We start from the raw sequence: 24,505 nt of genomic DNA, 5'->3' as shown, positions 1-24,505 counted from the left end.
CCCCCCCCCATGAGGGTTTTATATTTATTGCCAGAGAAGCAATGTTTATAATAATCCTATATAAAAAAATAAATTGAAGGCAATTAAAACTTGAAGGGATAATTTAAAATTGAATGTGGATGATAGGAATTAGTGGCTTGGACTGCAAATAATATCAGTATTTTCAGATAGAGATGATTCTTCCACTGTCAAAATGGCGGCATATGATCTAAAAGGAGTGAAAATCCTCCACTGGTATACAAGAGGTGGGATCTGTCCATCACAGCTAGCCCTACATAAACAGTCATTTAAAAAAAAGAAATGTAAATGTTCATTCCTTTTATTAACTCAATTCATTAAATGAAACGCATTATGCAGATTAAACTGCACACAGACTTTGTTCAAGCCTTTATTTAATGTTAATCAAGAGGATTTTCCACTTACAGATGATAAAAAACACAGCATTTAAGATTGACTCAATACCTCACCCTAATGAAGATCCAGAAAACATACAGAAATGTAGGCGTAATAAAAACAATTTATATCTTCCTAAAGATTATTTTCATAAAGGTCACTTCAATCTGACAAATGGGTCTTATTGGAACGTATATTTTTATTTATTGAATATGACTGCATATKAATACAAGACCTACTGTCATTTCAGCACAAGTAGAAAAAGGAAATGAAAAAGAAAGTTTATCATAAACTAACTATTATAGACATAGCACACTTTTTACTGTTTTTGTGTAATGTCTGTGTGTAGTTCAAACCTTATTTATGTAATGTTAATTGAAACAAAATAACATTGCACAGTCATGGTAAAAAGGCATCACTAAAACATTAAGTTTCCTGCATTTATCAGGACTTTGTTTTTTCAGGCACAACTTATTTTTCACCACCGTTTCCCTTTTGTCTTTGTCTTCTTAAATGACATGGTGGGATCTGGGCTTTGAGATTTCATGCACTTAGCGTTCGATCACAAGTACAACTGAGTGTCTGGAAAAGATCAGATAATTTCTGGTCTTATGTGTGAAAACCCAAAATTTGATAAGAGAATGGTGGTTGTTTTTACCAAAAATCACTTTTCATATTTACATAAACACTTTGTAGAATTATGAAGCGACAAGCCGGTTGACGCATCAAAAGCATTTACGTTTTACTGTTTTCTACAAAAAGTAACAATTTAGCTGCAATATTCTGCTCTTATTGGTTGAAAGAGAACGATTCATAATAAGTAATTGTTTTTCTTTTACAGGGAATATCTGGGCAGACAGCTGCAGTCCTCTGACCAACAGCAGGCTCCGGCTGTGGCAGCTCGGAGCTGAACTCTTCTTCTTCTGCGTTTGTGTTTGTGTGTGTTGTTGCGTGGATGAGTTAAGAACTGCACTGTAATCAGCTTTCCTGTAATAAATTAGTTAAAAGCTCCACCTTTGTGCTTCCCTCGTCTGGCCGCGCCTCCCCTGATCCTCCTTGTGAACTGATTTAGCCTTTTGATGTTGTGACTTGAGCTTAGTGATGTGTCTGTGATGTACAAAACTGCAAGATATTTAAGTCTTACTTGTAAAACATTCGATGAATACCAATAAAGATGTTTACTTGATTTAGATGTGTTGTAACTTTGTGTTTAAAGTCATGAAACCTATTTAATATATAGGAGAGACCCAACGTGTTTGGAAACTTATCTGTGAAGGCTTATGATACGGTATGTTTGAAACTCCTAAAACAAGATTTTTATGTCAAATTTGCAACTCTTAAAGTTGGTTTAAATTAACAGGGTAGTATAAAACAGCTTGGACATTAAATGTACCATTTCCAATTAATTTTCACCAGCAAATGTAACTCAATATTTTGGATATATGCACGTGCATTTAATATATTGGCAGAATTAACGAGCAGTCATGAATCTTGTACAACTATCAAACGTTTTGTTTCCAAACTGTCGATCGAATAACTGACTTTGACAGGTCCCTTTGATTTTTGGTTCAACACCTCACTGTCCGACTTTCTCAATAAAATGAGACTCGGATCACCCAGCCCTTTAAAGGACACCTTCTGAAAATGATGCTCTGTCTACTCATCACTCCCAACTCAATCCGATCTTTCAATGACGGGCTACACTTAGAGTCACATGACAGTGAGCTGCTTTCCAAAGCTGCCAGAGTTGCATGGTGGGATCTGAACTTCTTGAATTTCACTGTGTGAGAATTATTTTTATTAATCCCAAACTACATTTTAGTTAATCCAAGCTATTAATAAATGTCAAATGTGAATTTCTAAGAAATTAAGAGTGAAGTTTGGGCTTTTTTTTTATTTTTATTTTTATTTTTTTTAGGAGAATATATGTGCACAGTTATTAGGCAGCTAATATTGTGCTGCATTATTACTCAGCTAAATGAAAAGCCCATTTTCCCATTTCATCTATTTATTTTCATCAGACACCCCACAACTTTCCAATTAATATTTGACATTTAAAAATAAAAAACTAGTGACCAATATAGCAACCATTTTTTTCTATATTGGTAATAAGCCGTCCTTCCATGGAGTCTGTCGGTTTGAAACTGCCTAAAAATTATGAAAGGTGAAAATGCATAAATGCCCAATAATTATAAACACAGTGTTGTCCTATTTTTTGCTGGAACATCATCTGCACTGCTCTCTTTTCAAAGTTTACCAGCAAAAGGTCTACAAATCTAACAGCTGCAGGTTAATTGTTGTGGCCGTGACAAAACATTCGGTGCGATGAGCGTCTCAACTTAAAGACACCTTTAACTGCAGACTATTGAATTCAGGTGTTCAAAACACGACTAATAAAGTTCAGCACTGAGGCTTGGTGTCTGCTTCCGCAAACATGTTGTCAAAGAACGGGTCGCTCTAAGGCCTTCAGTGATTTCCAGCACAAAGAAGGAGGCGCATCGTGTGCAGAGGTCACCTACTTTCTGCAAAGTCAATTGTAGCAGACCTAACTTAACATGGCCATTTGTATATTGTTCAAAAACAATGTGCAGAGATGCCATTAGTTCAAAAACGATATATAGAAAGAGCCTCATGGTATGATGTATTATTGCTAAGTTGCTGCATCAACACCTTGGACCACAAACTGCTCTGCAAAACGTCACTTGAGTCTAGAGAAGTGGAGGCGTGTCTGCTGAATTCACAAATATTGCCCCTTAATGTGGAAATTGAGTGGAGGGGTCTGGGTTTGGGAGATGCTACGAGAGCATTGTGTCATAATGTCTGATAGAGTGAGGATAGCATTGGGCTGTTTTTCTGTTAATTATGAGGATTTTTTTGCTTGCACTAATTGAAAACACAACATTTATAATCAAGACATTACAACAAAAAATAAATCTTTAAACACAGAAATGTGAGCTGAATGAAGTTTTTTCCATAGATGCTTGAAGGTTGTACTTTCAAAAAGCACTTGTGATTTTACAAGCTCATGGGGTTCTCATGGACTAAGTACCAAGCACGGAACTCTCATCTCGTTAAAGTAATAATCAAATGTGAAAAAAAAAACCCTGACAAAGTTGGTACCAATTTTATATTTCACAGCCTTCGGCACAAAACACACATCCCAGACAAAGCTACGCTGCTTACATGTGAAAAGATTTGACACATAACATGCTGACTTTCTTCTGTGTAGATACAAGGAAAACCTTAACATCCCAAACGTTTAGTATCTGTTGCGACATAATCCATTTGATGTGAACAACAGCCTCTTACAACAGTTCTGAGATTATTTTGTGCTCTAACATCAGTTTCAAATGATGCGTTGAGCTGGCATTTCCGTCACGATTTGAATTAAATCCTAAGCATTTACTTTCTTGTTATCCGAGTTTGATTGAACATAAACTTTGCACAGCTTCTCTGTAATTATGTTGGATGATTCACCTGAACGCAGCTGCGAGTTGCTTAGATGTGTTTACTTTTCTATGAAGGGAAATGTTACCAAAGGACTCAAGATTAGATTTAAATTGAGCTAAAGAAACGACACCCACAGCTGTTCTGCAACTCTAATAGTTCTGAGTGCTGAATTTCATGTTGCTTTAGTCTGTAATGAGTCCCTGAAGAAGAAAACAAAATCCCATCTGTGTTTTAACCAGCTGGAATAATCACTTTGGTGTCTTGACAGGGCGTTCCCATGATCATTTCACAAAAAAAGTAAAAATCAAACGCAAGAACTTACAGTAAATGTTTCATTTAGGTCCTACTGGACCTGCAGAGAGACAGGTGAAACTAAAATGATATCTGATTTGCAGATTCTTTAAGATAAAAACAACAAAGATGCTCTAATTGTAGCATGATTTGTTTTTGTAATATTTTGTGATAAATCATTTTGAGGTTTTACAAATGTGGTTATTTTCATGTTTCTAGTTTAGTTTTTTAATTATTTGTAAGCTTCCAGGATAATTCTGACTTGATCTATCTGAACAAAAAAAAGAACACAAGAAAAAACATGCAAACTCAAATGTGCATATAAAGCTCTGGAAAATGTATCATTTTAAGAGACCACTTAAAATGATCACTTTCTCTGATTTTACTTTTTATAGGTTTATGTTTGAGCAAAATGAACATTGTTCTTTAATTCTATGAACTACTGACAGCATGTCTCTGAAATTCCAAGCAAAAATTTTTTTTTTCTATTTGCAGAAAAAGAGAAATGGTCAAAATGACAAAAAAAAAAGATGCAGAGCTTATGAACCTCAAATAATGCAAAGAAAAAAAAGTTCATATTCATTTAGAAACAACAATACTAAAGTTTTAACTCAGGAAGAGTTCAGAAATCAACATTTGGTGGAACAACCATGAGGTTTTCAATGGGGTTCATTGCAGAGGTCTCTTAGTTTTTTCCAGAGCTTTACATACCCTTGATATTTGCATAAAAGGCCTTTAGAACATTGCAGAGAAATTACAAACTTTACTTGCCATGAACAACTGATCTGCTTACAATTAGAAATGTGAGAGCAGCTTCTCAACCACAGCCAGGATTTAATATCAAACTGCTTTATCCGACCCAAAGCTGGTTTTGATGTGTGTTTGGAATAATTATCCAATTAGAAACACCTCATTGTGTCCATGTTGTGGCTAGCCAGTGTGAAGTTAAATTATTTTGAGATATTCCCCTTTTATTTCTTCCACCTACTTCATCCAATGCAGGACTGCTGACACTAAACAGCGCATGCTGCTTCCACCACCATGCTTGAAAGTTGATACAGCTCTCTCAAGTTTGCTTGTTTTGCAGCTCAGTTTTTCGTCTCATTGGACCATAAAAGTTCAGTTGACGTCGCAAGTGTCGATTTTGAAGGAGGAACTGTAGTCGGCAAGATTGCAGCCTGTAAAGCTTCATCAATGCGTGGAAACCAATCTCCCATCTCTTCTAAAATGGTGGTAAAATATCCTGCCAGAATCATGCCAGAAGCCTGATGACGAATGAAAAAAACTGCATGGTCAAGGTTCAACTTGCTAAAAGATATTTAACTAAATATTGGTGGGGGTGTATGTAAATTTAAATCTGTAAAACAAAAAAGACTTGGTTGCCTATTTTTTGTGTTTGATATTAATTTAACATGTTACCAAACAAAACAAAACAACTGTTTTGAATAAATAGTTTTAAAGCTCAAAATTAATGAGATTCATGGCCATYTACAGTACAAACATGGACATCTTGGTAAGAAATTAAAATACAGATTGCCTAACATTTTTACTGAGGCCACATTGAAGATATTGGACACGCCTGACAAATATTTTCTCAACTCAGTAAACAGAAATGCGCTAGAAGAAATTATTTCATGCTGTTTGGCTGCTGGAGTTGAATTTARAACTTTTCGCCCAAAAAAAAAAAAWATCAACAAACTGTAGTACTTGCCCTGAGGTATGAAAACTTCTGCAAACCTCCCTATTTGTATGTACMACAGATACCGTCTGCTTCAGCTGATAGACACACATCCCTCGTGGCACCCAGAGGAAATCTACTTCCATATGCCTTCAATGCTACAAAGTCAAACTCCACAAGGGAATGATTTGTTTCCCCCAGCTCTCTGTGCTCTGCAGAAACCAAACTATACTCAATCAACATTTTTCAAAAACACACAGCTGTTTAAACTTTCCGACAGATACCTTCTTATTCCCCTGCGCGCTAGGGTTTCTGGCCTTGGTAAACAAAGAGCGCCTATTCAGCGCAAACGCCTACAATCTCTTGAGCATGTAACCGGTCCTTCGTGTTTGTTAGGAGGCATTCAAATCAGGCTCTTCTTCGGAAACTCTGACGTACTCGTCCCTCGTGGTTTCGCGTCTGAAAGGTGGAGAGAACAGGGGATGAACGTAAAGTCAATATTTATGTAGAGGCTCAGTGCCTCTGGCTGCAGTAGCTTGGCCTCGCCTTGCTCTGCAAACACTGTTTCCTGTGGCTGGCACATTGTGATCCCAGCGCACGCTCACCTGCACCATCCGAGTTGAACTCTGGACCCTGAGACAAATGGTTCCTGCTCCCCACTGGCTTTTTTTTTTTTAAATTATCATTATGCTGCACACATTTGTCCCTTAGGCTGTGTGTTTATGTGCTCAGATGATAGGACTCCCATGAAGCAGCGTCCTTCCTATGTTTCATTAGATTGGAGACTGTTCTGAATATTAGCAGGGATGTTTCTGGTTCGCGCATTCAAATTGCTCAGACTTGACATCCTCATCTGTCTGGTTTAGCTGAAGAAACCTAATGTTGCCTCGGTCTATCGATCAAATCCCTTTGCTCTCGTATCTGTGGGTCAGACGCTGTCCGTTCCCATAGCGACGATCAAAACAAGACTCTGTGCCGACAGCCACCCAGCACGAAGTTCCATTTAAGCCCCCGTCGAAAGAGAATCGCATATGCACATGTGCCGTCCCTGCTTTGCTCCTCCGCCTGACAGTGACGCTGATGTCTGCCGCAGCAAAACGCAGATTGCCTCCAAGTCCTGCTGCGAAATCAGTGGTGTTGTGTGAAAACTGGAATTACTCTATCTGAGAGGCGTCTTTCCGTATAGCTCACGGCCGAGTGACAGGTGCCCGGTWATAACGCTCCTGCTGAGTTCTGTTTGCATGCTACCAGGCTGCAGGGAATTAGTCCTACAGGAAACGGTCTGCGCCCAGCAAGCCACTGTTGATGCAGAGCTAGTGAGAAATGAATAGCTCTGAGTGGATTGTTTAAAGATTACGAGCGCGCTCACATCCCTGTCGTTAGAAAGCAATGATACGGCTGCTTGTTTGTTTCATGCTGATTGGCTGCAGTGCTGTGTTTTGTTTTTAAGTGACATTGTTGAGCTGAAGTGAGTAGAACTCTTTTCTGGCCTTAAAGGGGTGGTATTTTATGTACTTTCCAGGCATATTTTATAGCACAGTCAAGTAGTCAACTTGAAGTTGGCCTCTGTCTCTTTAAGAAGCTCCACTGYGTCTTCAGCATGTTATCAAAGCAACGTTKCTCTTTTTKCCATTATAAACGTTMTTCGGGCTCAGTAGGTGTTTGCTGATTGCTGCTGCCACTAGTCTGTAGGAGCTGTGTGGGATAGGGGTAGAAAACGGGGACGAATCAAAGCAACATTTCAATTATTTTTTTGATGATAGAACAACATTATAACATGATATAAAGTTCAAAAAAGTCATTTTTATACAACACCTASCTCAGCCATCCCTCGTTCCTCCCCTTTAAGGTCGCAAAATCTATTTTTGAGCAAACCTTTCTGTGGGTTAGTCAGCTCAGAGAGCTTTCATCTTTGGAGACTTGTGAAACAGAATCATTTCTTCTTTTCTTTTTACGCCAGTCGTGGCAATTCTTTGCAAAAACAATTTCCTTGTCAAGCTCTTTGCTTTTGGTGACTCAGTAAGGCCAAACAAAGGCAGCCCGGTGGTACATCAGCGGGTTCTTGCGAACACCAAGTCACCAGCTGCTTTGTTGGTTATACAAGATGCACACGTGTGCAGCGTCGTAAAAATCCACTTGTCTGGTGCGACGGAAGTTTTGAAATCCTACGTTTCTGAGAAAAATAATGTCCTTGTGTCGGGTAACATTCAGAGAGAAGCACCAGCCGTAGCTGCTCATACCTTTTTTTTYCCCCCCATGAGGCAACAGTGCTTATAACTTGCCCTACTGTACGGCTCAGTGACCGCTCTTCTTCACAGAATACTTCAAACGCTAACAGCTTTCTGCTCATTTAGATTTAATATTACTACCTGGAAAGAGCTAATAAAATATGTATTTTCCTCCTTATTTGTCACGCCAAATAAAAGAGAAAAGGAGCTTATTTTAGGTCTGCTTCAATGTTCTCCTCTCTCCAGCTCAGAAAGAAAAACATTATCATTTTGCAGCCTTGCCACACTGCCTCTTGTGTTTTCGAGTAGGCTACTTGTTCTAAAAGCACATCTTTTTTTTTTCTTTCTTTCTTTCTTTCTTTCAAATTCGCTGTAATCATTACACACTGAACCCACACGTACCGCTGGGAGGCTCGTCCTCAGATGTTTCGGTGAATGCAGTGCTTACAGGGCCACGCTGACCAGCAGCTGGCTGTTATGCGATCGCAGCTGCATGGGACCTAACCGTTCTACTGTTTTAACCCTCGCATGAGACATCGATTTGGTCCAGGACTCTGTATCATTTCATGTCAGGCTTTTCTTCCTATTGCTATACTCTAGACGTTTGCCATTCAGCATGCAAGTCGTTTCTGACTACATATAAACTCTCTGATTCAGAGAAGAACACGCATGAAGGATAGAYGTGTCAAGACCAGGCCTGCAGCGATAAACAATATATCAATTAATCACATGATAAATTGAAATCATCGGCTTCATCTTGATTTATCGACTTTATCGTTTCTTCCTGCCTTCTTCTCTTTCTATTGATGGCACTGGATGAAAAAAGGCTGGACTCCGGTGCTCTCCTCTGACCTCTCCCTTCATTTCCTTAGCGTAAAGGAGGAGTGAACTATTTGCATCAGGTAGTCGGAGGGGCTCATCTTCTCCATCTGAACCTAATGATTATCGAGTATACAGTATACAGAGTTCATAATCTGTACTCTTGGTTGAATGTAGTTTTCATTTCCACTTCGGTTTTATGTTTTGTTTAGTTTTTATTCAAGTGCATTTTTTTTTTTTTGCTAACAGAGTCCATTTTATTTTTTGTTTTTGATTGTTTTGTTTATTTTGTTTACCAGTTCCAGCGTTAAGTGTTCTTTTGAAAACAAAGTGTATTTATTTTTGGCAGGWCGTGCTTGCGKTATTATGCCATTACCGCTACATCATTTTTGAAATGGTCCTCAAACAATATTATCGTTTATYGCAATAACTGTTGAGACAATTAATCTCTCAGCAAAATTTGTTATCGTGACAGGCCTAGTCAAGACACAGAAAATGTTCTCCACCAATGTGTTCAAGGAGGTTTACATAAAAATGTGAACTGACCTGTGTGTACATCATGAACAACTCATTTATCAAGCGCTTGCTTTTGGCCCCATTTGTTTGCTCCTCCGGGCCTTCGGTGTGTTTGCCACAAACCGGTCGCCTCAGCAGCGTCCAGCGCTGCAGCTGAATCGCCCGGGACGAGGAAACGGTACGTGCCGATCACGACTTGGAAACAACAACAGAGAATCACACAGAGCTGAGGTGACCGGCCATCTGGACGGCCTGGATGTGCAGGTGATGATCTCTGCGAGGCGGAACAGCGTCTGCATGCAAAGCTTCACCTGAGTGTCAGCTGGGGGACGGGCTGCTGCAGTGACTGCGCCGTTCATGCCTTTATATCTGATGACATATTGAGTAGAGGATCATCACACCAGAAATAACACGTTGGAAGGTGTGAYYKGCTCAGTTTATGTAAACATTAAATACAAGGAGGGGAACTGTAATATTTCTTGGTCTTTGTTTGGGAAAATTAACACTTATTTTAGAGCCAGGAAACCAATTGTTGCCATTTCTGCTTATTGATTCAGTAATGAAGAAAGTTTTACACTAAGCATTGAATTCCATGACCAGAGAACTGAACACTTTCTATAGTTTGCAGGAACTGTTGCACAGTATCTTGTCAAACAATTGAAGCTTAACTTTTAGAGATACAAGGACTATATTACAGCCTCTGTTGCAGCAAAATAGTTTAGATCCAATATTTGTGTGTTATAAAGTCCAAAGCTAAATACGATTGGGGATGTGTGACGTAACATTACAGTGTATAACTTTTACAAAAAGGTGTTTTTTTATATATGTTTAAACTGTCAACATGTCGTTGTAACAGTGAAGTAGATAAWCTGATTATCTGTGAAAAGTTCGACCTCCTCCACCTTTTCGCTGAGATACTATTGCCAAAGTATCTCATTATTGCCGAAGAAATGCACCGCTTCCGGTCAAAAACAGCCAGTCAGAGCCAGGAGGAGTATCGTAGTGCCGTCAATCAATCTTGTGTATGCGCTGGCGGAAAAACAACTAACCATTCCAGGAAAACTGTTTTTCCACCGTCATCAGTAGCTATGCTAGCCTGTGCAGTCGTGGCAGGCTCTGCTGACAAGGAGAAGCATAGCAGAGAGTAAGGGGGAGGATGTGAGCGACATATACGCAAACATGATTGACAGTGCTGAGACCATCCTCYTYGCTGTGATTGTTACTYATTGTGGTTTGTATCTCTGTAGTTAGCCCTGGGAACACTGGGAGAATGCAAACAGATTATCTGTCTTACCTTATACTGTCATTATATGGTAACAGTTTTAACAGATATATTAAAAACCTTTAATTTTTAGCTTAAGTTACACACTGTGGTGTTAAGCTTCTCTACTCTGACTCTTGCCATCCAGTGTGACTGATGGACTTGAGATATTTTCAAAAGAAGAATGGGCAAAAATGGTGGTTTTACAAACTATCGATTCAGCGGACYGAATGCAGCAGACTTTCTGATTTGGCTATTTTAAAACATGCGTAACCCTTGTCCCCTTTTATCACCGCACAGACATGCATCATCCACTGAGGATGCTGCTTTTTATGCCAAATACAAAGCAGTCATTAAGRAAAACCTGCAGCGATCTGAGAGTTCAACAATAATGATTCACCTGAGAGCCCAGACAAGACAACCCCACACGCCCTGGGGTCTGTTATTGTCCTTGAGCTGGAGCGGCTTTGTAGAACAGGTCACAGATTAACACCACCCTCACCCCCAACAAACGCGCACGCACACACACACGCACACGCACACCTCTTCACCTCTTCCTTTACTCTGCTGTTCAGTATGACAGGACTTAAAGGGATCCATCAGGAAGGAGGAGGTAAATATTTATTACTGYAAGACTACAAAACCCTTAGCCGCAGGCTGAAAAAGTTTCAAAACCTTTTCCAAAAAAAAAAAAAAAGGTTTATTCTCAGGAATTTTGGATTCCTCGTTTTCAAGAGGTGAAGCATTTAATTTGGCAATGACAGGTTTATAAGTGGAAAAATTTTAAAAAAGCACGTTTATGAAACCTCTGTCTCCCCTTTCAAACGCTGAGTGATTATGCATCAGAAAATTCAGAATATAATTTGTAAACATTAGTGAAAAAAAMCCACAGTTGTTGTAAATACACATTCCTATCAAGAAACACATTTTTTATGCTTATTTAAAGAAGCAATTTACCAATCTTCCCTCAGTTTGAACATTTGCACTTAACAAAAAGGAGTGCATTAAAACGCACACCTCCATCCCCTGTGAGTGCCACATCTCTACAGACATATAGAGGCTCCGCTAATGGTATAAAATAGTATACAATTTTGTTCTCCCAAATGGGTCCTGGGAAAGTGTTCTGAGCATTGTGCAGTTTTATAAAAATGGAACCAGGATGAGGTTTTATGTAAAGATTGTGTTATATTTACTCTAAGATGTATATGCAACAGAGTGTGCTGCAGAGGGACTGAATGGCTTTGAATAAAGTCGGTTTTTTGTGGGTTTTTTTTCTTGGCTAAAAATGGAGATAATGGCGTAAAGGGACCRTCTATCTCCCTCACTGAAGTATAAACTATACAGGCCCGTATTCTGCATTACTCAACAGGGACTTTAGAATCAGAATCCTCTTTTTATGTAGTGATGAGGACAGACAGTCACGCTTCTGTTTTTGTTTCATAAATGTATACATTTTGTGTCATAATTTTTGAGAAACTGTATACATCGTTTGGGTATTATGTTTCATTTCTTAATTTCCCTAATGTAAGAATCAAAGGATTTTATCAACCCAATGTGTTCAACCCACATGCTTTATATTTTAATAGTTAGTTGATATTGAAGATAATCAAAGTTATCTTTGGTCAGATTATATAATGTTCTAGATTTCAATATCACTGGTATTTTAGGTTTGTTTGTATCTGAAAACAGTCTAATGCCTTGCAAAGTTGTTCATGCCGCTTTAACGTTTTCACAGTTTGTCAATCTACAACCACAAACTTCAATATATATTCACTGCTACTTGAAGTGATAGACCAACAGGAAGTTGTGTGTAATTCTGAAGTAATTACAAGTGAAAATCTGAAGTGTGTAATTACAGATGCCAGTGTTTTGAGGTACATCTTTATCAAATTTTTCCATCTAAAGATAAAAAAAGATACATTTTTCTTAATAAATTAACTTGATTAAATGTTCAAGCAGCATATTTAAAATCTTACCACAGATTCTCGGTACTTTAGCGCTGCTGCTCTACAACATGAACGTGCTTCTTTCTAAATCATTTTATCTGTGATGTTGTCCAGTTGGACGCTGAACCTCATGTTTTGATTGCTTTGCAGCATCTAACAGGTTTTCTTCCAGGGTCGCCCTGTACTTCCATTCATCCTTCCCTTTTTACTCTGTCTTGTTTCCCTGTCCMCCGTCGCTACATGCTTGCTTAGAAGAAGGGCTCGCTGAAATGTCAGCGACTCGATGGAATCAGCTGGAGTTCTTTAAAGGGGGAGTACAACATGTTATCCAGGCACATGGTGTCATTTCATAGCACGATCAAGGAACTATGTTACCTTCAGTTGTAATCAAAATGATGTATATATCAAAAACAACTCAAAAGACATTTGACTTGCATCATAGCCACATCTGATGCCTTGAATGTGGCCTCCATTTTTTGCCGTTTATAACCGTTCCTATAGGAACGTTGTAGTTTGTAAGCTCAGTAGACGCTTAGTTCCACCAGGCGTTTCTTTGCTAATTGGTGCTGCTGCCAGTCTGGTGAGGGGCGGGAGCTCAGGTGAACAGCGAAGCTCCAAGACGGAGCTTGGGCTAAATGGGCTAAATTTTAAATGGGCTAAAACATTGTATGCTCAAACGATTAGTCACCCCCAAATGGCTCAGACATTCACGAATGARTCAAAGCAACACTCCAGGTATGTGTTTGATGATGGAATAACATCACAACATTAAATAAAACTCAAAAAAGTCAGTTATGCATAATACCCGCCAACGTTTGACCTCGTTGTATTATAACTGGATCAAACAGTGTGTACTTGGAGTTGAATGTGTCTACATGACTGAGTGGTTTTGATTCCTTTTATTGTGTATTTCTGTACAGCGCTCTAAAAAAAAAAAAAAAAAAAGTTGGACCTGTTTATATTCCTCCGATGACATTTTTTGTGAACCGGAAAAATAGAAAGAAAATTGAATGAATTCCTGAAGAAAAGCTTTTCCACGCTGTGATGCTGCTAAGTGTAGAAGTGGGCGCACATTTCTGAGCACTGAGGTGAATGAGCCTATAGTGTGAAGCGTCTTGAGAGGTCCATATGAGTAGAAACCTGCTATGTAAATTCAGTCCATTTACCATTCAACAATGGCCTCCCTATTGCCACTTATGTGAAAACCAGAACTGAATATTAATAATAGATGTCCTGTCAGGGGTAATTTAAAAGTTTTCATTGCTTTTGCTTTCCTCCAGCTGTACAGAGATCAGTAGCTCTGAAAGTGTGTGGATCCACCACTTTTCACTCATTTTCCTCTCATTACTCTCATTTCCAGCATTCATCTGCTCTTAGATCAACAACGTCAGAACCAATAAAATTACCACTCAACTTATTACGGTTAGTTTTGGCAACATCAATACCAAGCCAAGCTTTCTGCAGCAATTTTCCTCGCTTTTCTTTTTCTTTTTTTTTTTTTGACATGGGAAAACACAAATTGGTTATTTTGGTACAGTTAGTTATTGCAACAAAGCCAAGATTGATAATTTTCTTAAAGTGATAAGCCTTGTTCAGTTTAGATGCTGAGGCATCCTAAACCAGGATCTCACTTCCTTGTTTTTAGGAATTGAATGGATAGTACCCAAAGTTTTGAGCGTAACAAGAAAAAAAGGGCTGTAAAAAAAAAAGCACCGCTACCCTTGACCTTTTTTCCGCAGGCAACATAAAAGCCATTTGCCATCCTTCCTTTGAAAAAAAAAAAAAAATCATTGCTTCGAGTGCCAGAAGAGGCAGACCTGATTGTATCTGTGAATAAACAGACCTTTGGCACTGCGATATTAAGATTAAAGGTAAACACTGCAACTGTTTCACAGAGTCCCTCGCACAACATAGGAGGTGATTCACTCGTTCTCAGTTCAAGGTTCAAGTTGGACCTCTGAAATGGTTTTTTTTTCTTTTTTTTATCAAATATTTGTACTGACAAACAGGGGCCGCCTCGCAAAGTCAAGCGAGGACGGTCTTGACAATGTGGGAACACAATGACGAAAAGCCTTTGTCACTCAAGCAAACACCTGGCTGTGATGGGTCTCTAAGCAACTACTGTTAGTGCATGAAAGAAAGGGAAGGGAAACAGCACCTGCCTAATGACGCGCTGGTCGAAACCTGTCTCATATCTCCTGCAGGAGGGAGCAGAGGGGCTGCTCGAGTGGGGAAGCATGTGATTTAAGTCAAGAGGAGCTTTCTTCATCTGGATCCTCTGTGTCTTTTCATGTTGAGCCTCCAGAGCCGTGACGTTGTTGTGTGAGGGTGGCGTTACGGCGGAGAGAAAAACGGAACTGATAAAACAGGAACAGTGATGGACATGAAAGAGGCTGTGTGCAACAACAAGACCACACAGCTGAGAATCTTTGGTGAAATTGGGGCTGGTCTTTGTTCCGAGCAAAAATAACGCTGATAAAAAAAAAAAAGAAGAAAAAAAAATGAGTCAGAAGGAGCTAAGGAGGTAATTAAGTCTTTTTTTTAATTTTCTTTGAAGCCATTCCAGATTCCTCCTTGTTTTCGTGTTTAATCTTGTTTGCAATACTTTATGAAATCCTTACCCTGTTGATGAAAACTGCAGTCACACCTTTTAAGTGAGGTGCTTGTTTTGCACTGAAGTCCTGCAATATCTTGCCAAAGTATTCTCACCACATACTTTTTACACGTTTACTCACATTGCAGTCTCATATGCAGTGGGGATTTGCTTGATAGAGCAGCACAAACTGACGCATTTTACAAAATAAAAGTGTGGAAAATGAGTCGTGCGTCTGTATTCAGTGCTGTAAATTGACGCTTTGTCAAACATTTCTGTCATTTTCTAACTTAGAAGTAGAACACAGATCCAAGACAAACATCCCTTGCAGCTTCTAACAAGTTTCCTCCTAAAACGGCCTTATATTGAGTGAAGTTCACCCAACTTCCTCTTCTCTGATAGATTAAAACATATCCACTGCATGATGCCAACACTACCGTGGTTCACCAAGGAAATAATACATTCAGGGTGATGTGCAGAGTAAATGTTTAGCTGCCGGCCAAAAAGAAAAATTGCATTTTGCTCTTATCTGACTGGCCCCTGCTGAGGGAAAGTTTTCTCAAGTCATGATACTGCTACTCATACCAATCATACTTTGTTTTTTGATTTTTTTTACTTTTAACATTTCTATGGTAACAAAAAAAAAAAAAAGTTTGAAGATTTTTGAGGATTAGGACAGCTCAGTTCTCAAAGGTCACCATCTATACGCTATCACATGTTTGCGGGTTCATTAGTAATACAACAATCACTCTAATCTAAGTAAAGTCTGACAGAAGTTGACTGCATATGTTCTGAACCTATCTATCTGCTGGCTGTCATATGTGTTGGCTCAGTCTCTGATGTCACTGAATGAGCAGTGCGGGCTTCCAGTGCGCACCTTCGGGCGCGCAGCGGTGGCACAGCCTGTGAATTGTCCTCCTCCTGCACACTCTGCATAGAAACCTGCCCTTTCAGCTCATATTTTTCTGCATCCGATTTTCTGGTCGAGAGTCCTCATAGCTCCTCCTAATCAACCTTGGTTTCTTTGAAAGGAGCTTTTTTGAGAGGAAGGAAAGGACTAAAAAGAGGTAAGGTGGTTTTGCTCCTGTGTGAAGATGTCCTTGAGCTTTTGCGCGTAGTTTTCCCTCACAACAAACTGAGACTTGTTTTCAATTGAAAATGCTACCTTCTTCCGCCCTACTTAGGCGATTCACTTGTTTCGGGTGGTGAGTTTGCGCCCAGTAGCAGCAGCAGCAGAAGAAGAAGAAGAAAAAGAAAAAGGAGAGCCAGTGTTCAGCACCATGGAGAGCGGCGTGGTGCACATTTTCAAAGAGGACCGCTGTCCCTTGGGCCAGCCGGGCCAGTGCGTCCCGAACTTCACCTGGCAGCCCGGCTTGTCGGACATCTTCAACTACACCCCCAACGGCACCTGGGACGCGGAACCTGAGCCGATGTCACCCATCATCCCCATCATAGTCGCCGTTTACTCTGTGGTGTTTGTGGTGGGCTTGGTGGGCAACTGTTTGGTGATGTATGTCATCATTAGGTGAGTTCGGATGCTTGGTATGTGCGCCTGTGCGTATGCGTGTTTGTGTGCGGTTTTTGTAACATGTCTGTAAGTGTCAGGCGCCCCACGTAGCCAAAATGCGCGCACAGGAGCGGCGCGTTATTGTGAGACTGCTGAGTATCTTTTCAGCGGCAGTCATGAATGCCTTCTGTTTAAGTTCAACTCCAACCAGTACATCACGTAGCAAAAATATTTACTTTTTTTTTTAATATTTACATATATAGTGTATTTTTCTCTGTTTGTCTCAGTGAAGTCTCCTTTGTGGGATTGTGGATTTCGACCCTACGGAAACAGTAGCATGTGTTTTCCTTTTTATTCCGTTAATCTTTGAACTACCGTCCTAGCCGTAAGGTTTTGTAGAAGCTGCACATCTTATTTTTCATTATTAAATGTCTTCCGCTCAATTACGCGTGAGGTCCTGCGAGAAGCCCAATGCAAAGCTTGGAATACTGATTCAGATGTCAGCAAAAGAGGGATGAAAGGACCGATCTTTATTATCATTTTATTAGGTGTCCACAAGTTTTACTTTGCGCCAGAATTTCTGCAGGACAGCTGAACAATTTAGTCTACAACGATGATTYCATCCCATTATTACAGTGATTGTTTTTTTTGTTTTTTTTACGTTAAAGGAAATCCGGGGTGCATAACTAACACTTATGTCTTATTTACCACAATATTTTCCCAAAAATCAGAATGTTGCATCAAACAATGCACCAAATGCAGCCTTTACCTGAGAAATKAATTATGTTTAATAGGAATGTGTACAAACGAGTTTCATAGAAACGTACAAAGGCAAGAATAGAGTGAAAAAGTTATACAGTGTTGAATTTCCTGCTGAAACTTTCCTAAATAATTAAGTAAATCAATCAATTTTTTTCCCTRTGTAATTTTTGTGAGTTTATTCAGTCATCAAGACTGAATAAACATTTTGCACAACTATTCCACCATGAAAAAAAGAACAACTCAAATGAACCATTTGAAGGCCTAAAATAATGCAGCATCCACCATCATGACAGGGAAAACACAAAATAGTATATATTAAAAAAAACTATTCTCAGTATCAACTCTAAACTTTTTGCAGTGTACAGTGTAAGTCAGCTACACCATAACTGCGCCTGTACCCTGTGTTTGCATCCTCACCCCTTGCAGATACACCAAAATGAAAACAGCCACCAACATCTACATCTTCAACCTGGCGGTTGCCGACGCCCTGGTTACCACCACCATGCCCTTCCAGAGCACCGACTACCTCCTCAGTTCCTGGCCATTTGGCGAGGTGGCATGCAAAGTCTTCATCTCCATCGACTACTACAACATGTTCACCAGTATCTTCACCCTGACGATGATGAGCGTGGACCGCTACATTGCTGTGTGTCACCCGGTCAAGGCTCTGGATTTCCGCACGCCAGTGAAGGCGAAGATCATCAATGTGATCATCTGGGTTCTGTCCTCGGCTGCTGGGATTCCTGCCATGGTCCTCGGCAGCACCAACACCAACAACGGTACATCGGCCTCAGCTCTGTTCCCTAAAGTCTTCCTTCGTATTCCAAAAGCCAATCTAATATGTTACTTCACTCAAGAATATTTGACCCTAATCTGGCTGACTGCTTCAATTTCTTCAAAAAGATGTTCTTTGATTTTATAAAAGTCTACAAAGGCTTCCAGGCTTGACAGGAAAATTGTGACATTTATTTTACAGGAAGCTATTAGATCACTGACTCATAATTTTCATCTGACCTCAAAACGTCACAGTGCTAAGTGATAAATGGTCTTACATCTGCACTTTAAGAGTCTTTCAAAAGAACATACACACTTTGTACCTGTTCGCATCCTGCCATAAAGACTCRGGTGCTTTTTAAGAGATGCCCACCACACTTTTTCATGTTTCATTTGTTAAAGTAAATCACAAAAATTAGGCATAAATATCATTCCACTTCACAATATGTTCTACCTTAAATAATAATAAGATACACAAAGGTCTGTGGTTGTATCATGACAAAATGTGAAAGGTTCAAAACATTTGCAAGGCATGGTATACCAATGAGGTACCATGTACTTTCGGTCTGTGGTTCCAGACAAGACATTTGCAGGATGTAGGCTGAGCTATGCATTCATGTAGGGAATCTACAATCAAAAGATAAGAAGTTCAAAATTATGAAACTTTYAGAACATAGTTGTAATTGTTGACCACTGATTTTTTTTTGTTTTTTTGTAGAAGACCAAGATTTGGGATCTGTTAATGCAGAATACTCTTCCTCATTTTGTGCATTTGTAACCAACCCCTTACATGTTCTCTTCTAATTCTTCTGTAACGTCTCCATATCTAACAGGAACCACAGAATGCGCKTTACAGTTCCCTGATCCCTACACCTACTGGGACACCCTGATGAAGATATGCGTTTTCATCTTCGCCTTTGTGGCGCCCCTCATCATCATCACCGTCTGCTACACCCTGATGGTGCTGCGGCTGAAGAGCGTGCGCCTCCTGTCCGGCTCACGCGAGAAAGACCGCAACCTTCGACGGATCACCCGTCTGGTTCTGGTGGTGGTCGCGGTGTTTGTGGTGTGCTGGACCCCCATCCACATCTTCATCCTGGTYAAAGCGTTGTCAGCCAACGTGCCCGAGACCACCGCTGTCATGGCTGCCTACTTCTTCTGCGTGGCGCTGGGCTACACCAACAGCAGCCTCAACCCCATCCTTTATGCGTTCCTGGAYGARAACTTTAAGAGGTGCTTCAGAGACTTCTGCTGCCCYGGGGGACGGGGTCACGGTGACTGTCAYGGGGTGAGCAGAGTGAGGAGCACGCTTCGGGACCACACCTGYGCCACCGAAGGGAGGGGTGATGGGAGACAAGCCAGGCCCGTATGACTAGCCATGAACATGTCCTCCAGGCCGTACCAGAGCTGGGAGGACTCCATTGATCTGTGTTTGACTCAAATCACTACCACGATCTGAGAAGTAGTATCAGTATTGGTTAATAAATCTCATGAAAAGACCAAAACCAAGAATGATTTGACCCCACTTCGTCTCTAAAATATTGCAGTTCTTTCTTAAGTTGGTTTTAGGAAAGAGACTGAATGACAGCAACGTCTCTGCATTTTTATTTATTTTTTTATTTTACTTTTTTTTCCAACAGATTAGGTATGCATTCAATTTATATCAAAATGTGATATTTTGATCCTCTCATGAAGGCAGAATTTGAACTTGTGGAAGCAACCTCAACCTGCAAATCCAACATGTCTGAAAATCACAGTCTATTAATTTGCATTGAAAAAAATCCAATCCAATTAGCAACAAGGGACAGTAGTATTTTAACTCTGGTAGTGAAATTATTACTGCGTTACAAAAAATCATCAAAACTTCTCTTGCATTGTGTATGTCTGAGTTTAAACAGCTCATTGAACTTAGCCTGGTCCCTGAGCACAATCCACCTGGTTTTATGTTTGCAAGTTAACGGTAACGGCAGCTTCTGTGTGGCATTACGCTTTCAGAGTGGCAAAATCGGGAATATTAGGGAAGATATTGGGACAGTCACAAGGTTAAAAGAAACCCAAAAAGATTATTGCCAATGGTAACAAATTTAAACTGCAATTTAAATGTTATGGAAAGACTCCATAATGAGRTTATGTAATCAGCCTTCCTTTTACATGAATCAACTAATAATTATTTGTCCGTTGGAGACTCTTACAATATGCCTAATAAGCATCAAATTTTTAATCCCAAGATGGTCAAGCAATTAATAAGTATGAAAGAAACAAGCCAGTAACTACATATTTTACACCCTTCATCCCAATATGCATGCCCTGTACAAAACAGGGGCACTTGGAAAATCGTTACTCACTTCCCAGACATGCAGAACTCAGTTTTTCACTTCGTATTTAGATGAACATAAGTGTTGCTATTTTTGCTAACGAATGTGGGAAAAAAAGAAAAAAGAAACCGACAGATGTTTAATATTCACGAGGAGGAACGTGAAGAATAATTGTAATGTTTACTGGTTCATTTTAAAAACACAAGCATCCCAAGAAACTGTGATGTGTATTCACTGGTTGCCCAGTGGGCGTGAATGTATGGAGCGCCACGCGAGAGTCCAATGATGGGGCTTTTGTGTGCACGATAAACACCCACACACATATAATAAAAGCGTTTTTGGATGGCAGTCCATTGTAGTGGYCACTTTAAGTGAAGGCCTAATACACGTTCCATCTTTTAAAGCAAAATAAYTGCGGCTCTTAAAAAAAAGATATTTTGCTTCAGTAAGGTTTTGGTCTTTCTATGTGATTTTTTTTTAGGTTTAGCAAACACATAGTAACGTTTTTAAAATTAAACTTAGTGAGTCGGTGCAGTACAAAGATGCCTTTGGGATAACACAATTAGAATGTGTTTATTTACTAATTGATGTTTTCCCTGTTTATGGAAGCTGGAGGTAGAACTGAGTGTGAAGGTGATTCGAACCTGTGCAGTATTTCTCACATGCTGTTGGAAGATCTCCACTATTTGCTGTGGCAACATGCACATTTTTTTGTTCATCTGACCTGCATGTTCCCTGAGTGGTTGTCACAGTCCAGTAAATAATTCAGTTTTCATGTGCAAAAAAAGGCATTAATGGTAAGCATTTTTTTCAGCTTGTTATCAATAGTCCTTAATTGGTGTTTTTATGATTTGAAGTGCAACATATTTGCAAACTCCTTTTTGGCGATAAACCTTTGTGAAATATTCAGTATCTGCTCAGGGATCATTCTCTGTGAATCACAAATGAAGTGAGATGTTTTCACCTYGACCAGACAGTTAACTCCAAAGAGGGTTGGTTGTGAAAAATATCTGTTTTTTTTTTGTTTTTTTTATCTTTAGAGATGACGTTTGCATCATAATGAACTGTTTCTGCTCTGAGACTGTAGCCCACTGTAGAACATTTTCACTCGCGATTCAGTTTTAGTCAAAGTGAAGATGACATTTCATCTCCTTAACGGTGAGAGGGCTTCAAGGCTAAAACCAATATGAAAACAGCATATATGTAAAATAAAATACACCCGCACGTGTTTAATGAGCATAAAGTTATCTTGCGGGGTGTACATTTTCTGCTTAGCACTTCATCTTTACAGCTTGATATTTTGTGCACCTGTGAATGTGTGATAAATCCTATTATGTGATACTGGAGGGATAATTTAAATATCAATATGCAGACTTTGTTTTAACCACACACATGGGCAGTGTTCTAGAAGGAAACCTTAATAACCACCAACCTCTGAATTTACACAAGCACAGTACGTTTTGGATCGTGTTCATAAAATATATCTAATGTCACAAAGTTTGGCTTATATTAGCTGAAATATGTATTCTGCTATTTTTCTTGCAAAAGATTCCTTCCTGAGACTTTACTGCCTTGCTTTTTTCTTGAATACAGTGGTCAGTCTGACTGAATTGAACTGTGTATGTTCTAAAAATTTGCTTCAAAGTTATATTACTGAAGTAGTGCTATTAAGAAGTTGTTTTTGTGCCTTCATTCTTCTAATAATTTTATTTTTACTCATATTTATGATAGCATCTTGTCAGACTATCAGTCTTACAGTTGATATCCCAACTATGTTAGTCAGTGTTGTCTCTCATATTATGTTTCCTTTAGATTTTAAAACTTTATTCATGAACAAAAAACCTTTTTAATTTGAGCTCAGCTCTGGGAGTCAAGCATGCACAAAGTGCCCCTCGTGTCGCATCTGATATTTCAGTGTATATTAGCTTTGGGTGTCAAATGACGCTTTGTAAATGCAGTATTAAGTCAGAATAAATAAGTAAAAAAGTTGGAAATTAGTTTGGTTTTTTTCCCTTTCTTTTTGGCAGTGTGGCTGTAAAAAAAATGCAGTTGTTATTCACATCCATGTGGGTTCCAAGAAGACACAAATCACCCATGAAATTATTTCTCACCTTACCATGACTCTTTTTTTTTTTTTTGCATTACTCAATTCAGCTCACATACAATGGCAGCGTTTCCATGGTGAGAATGCTGACTGAAAGACGGTGGCGGTCCAAGGCTTTTTCCATTAATTGTAAGGGACTTTGTGCTGTGGCCTTGCAGAGGAATTTGAAAGGAGAAAAAAAATKTGTCCCAATCTGAGAAAATCAAGGTTACGCTAAATCAATGGCGAGAGAAGTTATTCTGAAGGTGTGTCAGCTGTGCAACACATATAAAGGTCCAGAGAAATGAGTTTAATACTGTTTTTTTTGTTGTTGTTTTCACGATTGAGTCATTATTGCCAAAAAGCCACCCACATTTTTTTCAGTTTCTTTTAAGCCACTTAAATTTTAATCCACCTTTGATATCAATCACAACAGCAAGATCTGAGTGAGTCGCAGCAAGTCATCACAATTAAAGGGCAAGAAGAAATTATCATTTAAATCAGTTCAAGCATGCTATAATTCAAATAAACAATTTCCAATTGGAATTACTTTTAATGGTTGCAAGATTTTAAAGTGATCAAAGGCGTCATGTCTTTGTTCTGTTTTCTTTCAGTTCTGTCTATATGACACAGATTTATGTAGATAGTTGTGAATGAAGAGCAAAGCACAAGTGTGTGGTATGTAGATTTTGCTGGAAGACCCAAATGCAGGGAGGAGTAGGCAGTCTGAATTGWTGCGAAAGAAATTATAATTCATCTTTAAATTGAAAAAAAATAAATAAATCACAGTAAGAGGGAAGCTACATGAAAAATCAATAAGTGGAACCATGTAACCTGACATGGGTGAAAAGAGGTCAGGCAACAGGAGAATCCTTTAAGGAGTGACCGGTGCCAAACAGAGGCCTATAAGTAAATATTCCTTGAAGTCGCAAAGAGGAAGCTCTCTTGCTCATTATAGAAAATTCTAAAATCTAACTGGACAACTACTGGGAAGGAGAGAGTCCAGCACCTCTCYAGGAGTTTGGTTCCAGAGCCCAAGACATACATAGAGGTGAGACCAACTTATGCMTTTCTTGCTGGTACCACTTAACCTCCCACCACAGGTCAAGCGCCTCACCTGAAAGACTAGTGAGTGTGACACTGCACATTCCTAAAGCCAGATTATGTCAGCAGGAAGTAGTTCGTCAAGGGTYCGGCTCTCACCTGCTGTTGTCTATTTTACTTAAGAGAAAATACCCTGAAGGCAAATAAAAATTCACATTGTGTAAAATTGTTAAGTCTTGYTCTGACTCTCAAATAGTTTGTTCTCTCACTGTTAGGACCAAACAATCAAGGTGTTCAAGCTGTTAACTGCAGGTTGTTGTTCTAAGCCACCTGTTTGGATGATTAAAAACCTCCACGTCTCCCTTATCACAAATGCTATTGATATGCTTTAGGGCAACTGATGTTCTGGGTGAGAACATTCTCCTTGCATTACATTGATAAAGTGTCATTTCATATACCTGATATGAAAAGTCATATGTATCCCCTGTTGCATACTGTCATCACCTTGCTTCTTGTGTTTCCATCTGTGAGGGTAAGTTTGAAGCTTTTAAACTGACAGTTGGCTTGCATCTCATTTCCTTTTCCATCAAGGTTGTGATACAAAAACATGAGTGGCGCAGCTAAATGAGCCAGGACTCCAGGCTTGTCAAAAACTTTTTTCACAATTGACAGTTTGTTTCATTGATTGGGTCATTCCTTGAGGGTTTTGTTCACAAAAGATAATTATTAGTATTTTTTTTAAATAGCTGGCCGACTAAGTGGCTGTATTCAAAAGGGAGCAGGTCATAACACAATGTAGATCTGAAACAACTGAAAAAGCGCTAAAACTCTTAATGCTTTTAAAT

At 39.3% G+C, this 24,505-nt stretch overlaps 2 protein-coding genes and 1 long non-coding RNA gene across 3 annotated transcripts in view; 2 read left to right on the top strand and 1 right to left on the bottom strand.

The window, feature by feature from the left end:
* atp6v1h (ATPase H+ transporting V1 subunit H) overlaps window positions 1-1,583 on the top strand; it is a 25,457-nt gene extending 23,874 nt beyond the window's left edge. The window contains exon 11 of the mRNA XM_017309894.1: window positions 1,235-1,583. Coding sequence (XP_017165383.1) covers window positions 1,235-1,304 — 70 coding nt within the window. The 3' untranslated portion in view covers window positions 1,305-1,583. The remainder of the gene's footprint in view (window positions 1-1,234) is intronic.
* Window positions 1,584-6,050: 4,467 nt separating this feature from the next.
* LOC103479831 (uncharacterized) lies at window positions 6,051-7,132 on the bottom strand. The gene is made up of 2 exons (XR_001777514.1): window positions 6,418-7,132; window positions 6,051-6,271 (listed from the first exon to the last, which is right to left on the bottom strand). It is a non-coding gene; the product is annotated as an uncharacterized LOC103479831 (long non-coding RNA).
* An 8,772-nt stretch (window positions 7,133-15,904) lies between these two features.
* On the top strand, window positions 15,905-20,657 carry oprk1 (opioid receptor, kappa 1). The gene is made up of 4 exons (XM_008434494.2): window positions 15,905-16,242; window positions 16,360-16,700; window positions 17,871-18,223; window positions 19,052-20,657. The coding sequence occupies exons 2-4, from the start codon at window positions 16,456-16,458 to the stop codon at window positions 19,588-19,590; spliced, it is 1,137 nt and encodes a 378-aa protein (XP_008432716.1). The 5' UTR covers window positions 15,905-16,242; window positions 16,360-16,455; the 3' UTR covers window positions 19,591-20,657.
* Window positions 20,658-24,505: the final 3,848 nt, after the last annotated feature.

Source organism: Poecilia reticulata, linkage group LG17 (assembly GCF_000633615.1).
Source record: "Poecilia reticulata strain Guanapo linkage group LG17, Guppy_female_1.0+MT, whole genome shotgun sequence".
In the NCBI taxonomy this organism is placed as follows: Eukaryota; Metazoa; Chordata; class Actinopteri; order Cyprinodontiformes; family Poeciliidae; genus Poecilia; species Poecilia reticulata.
This window is presented reverse-complemented; position numbering and strand designations above follow the sequence as displayed.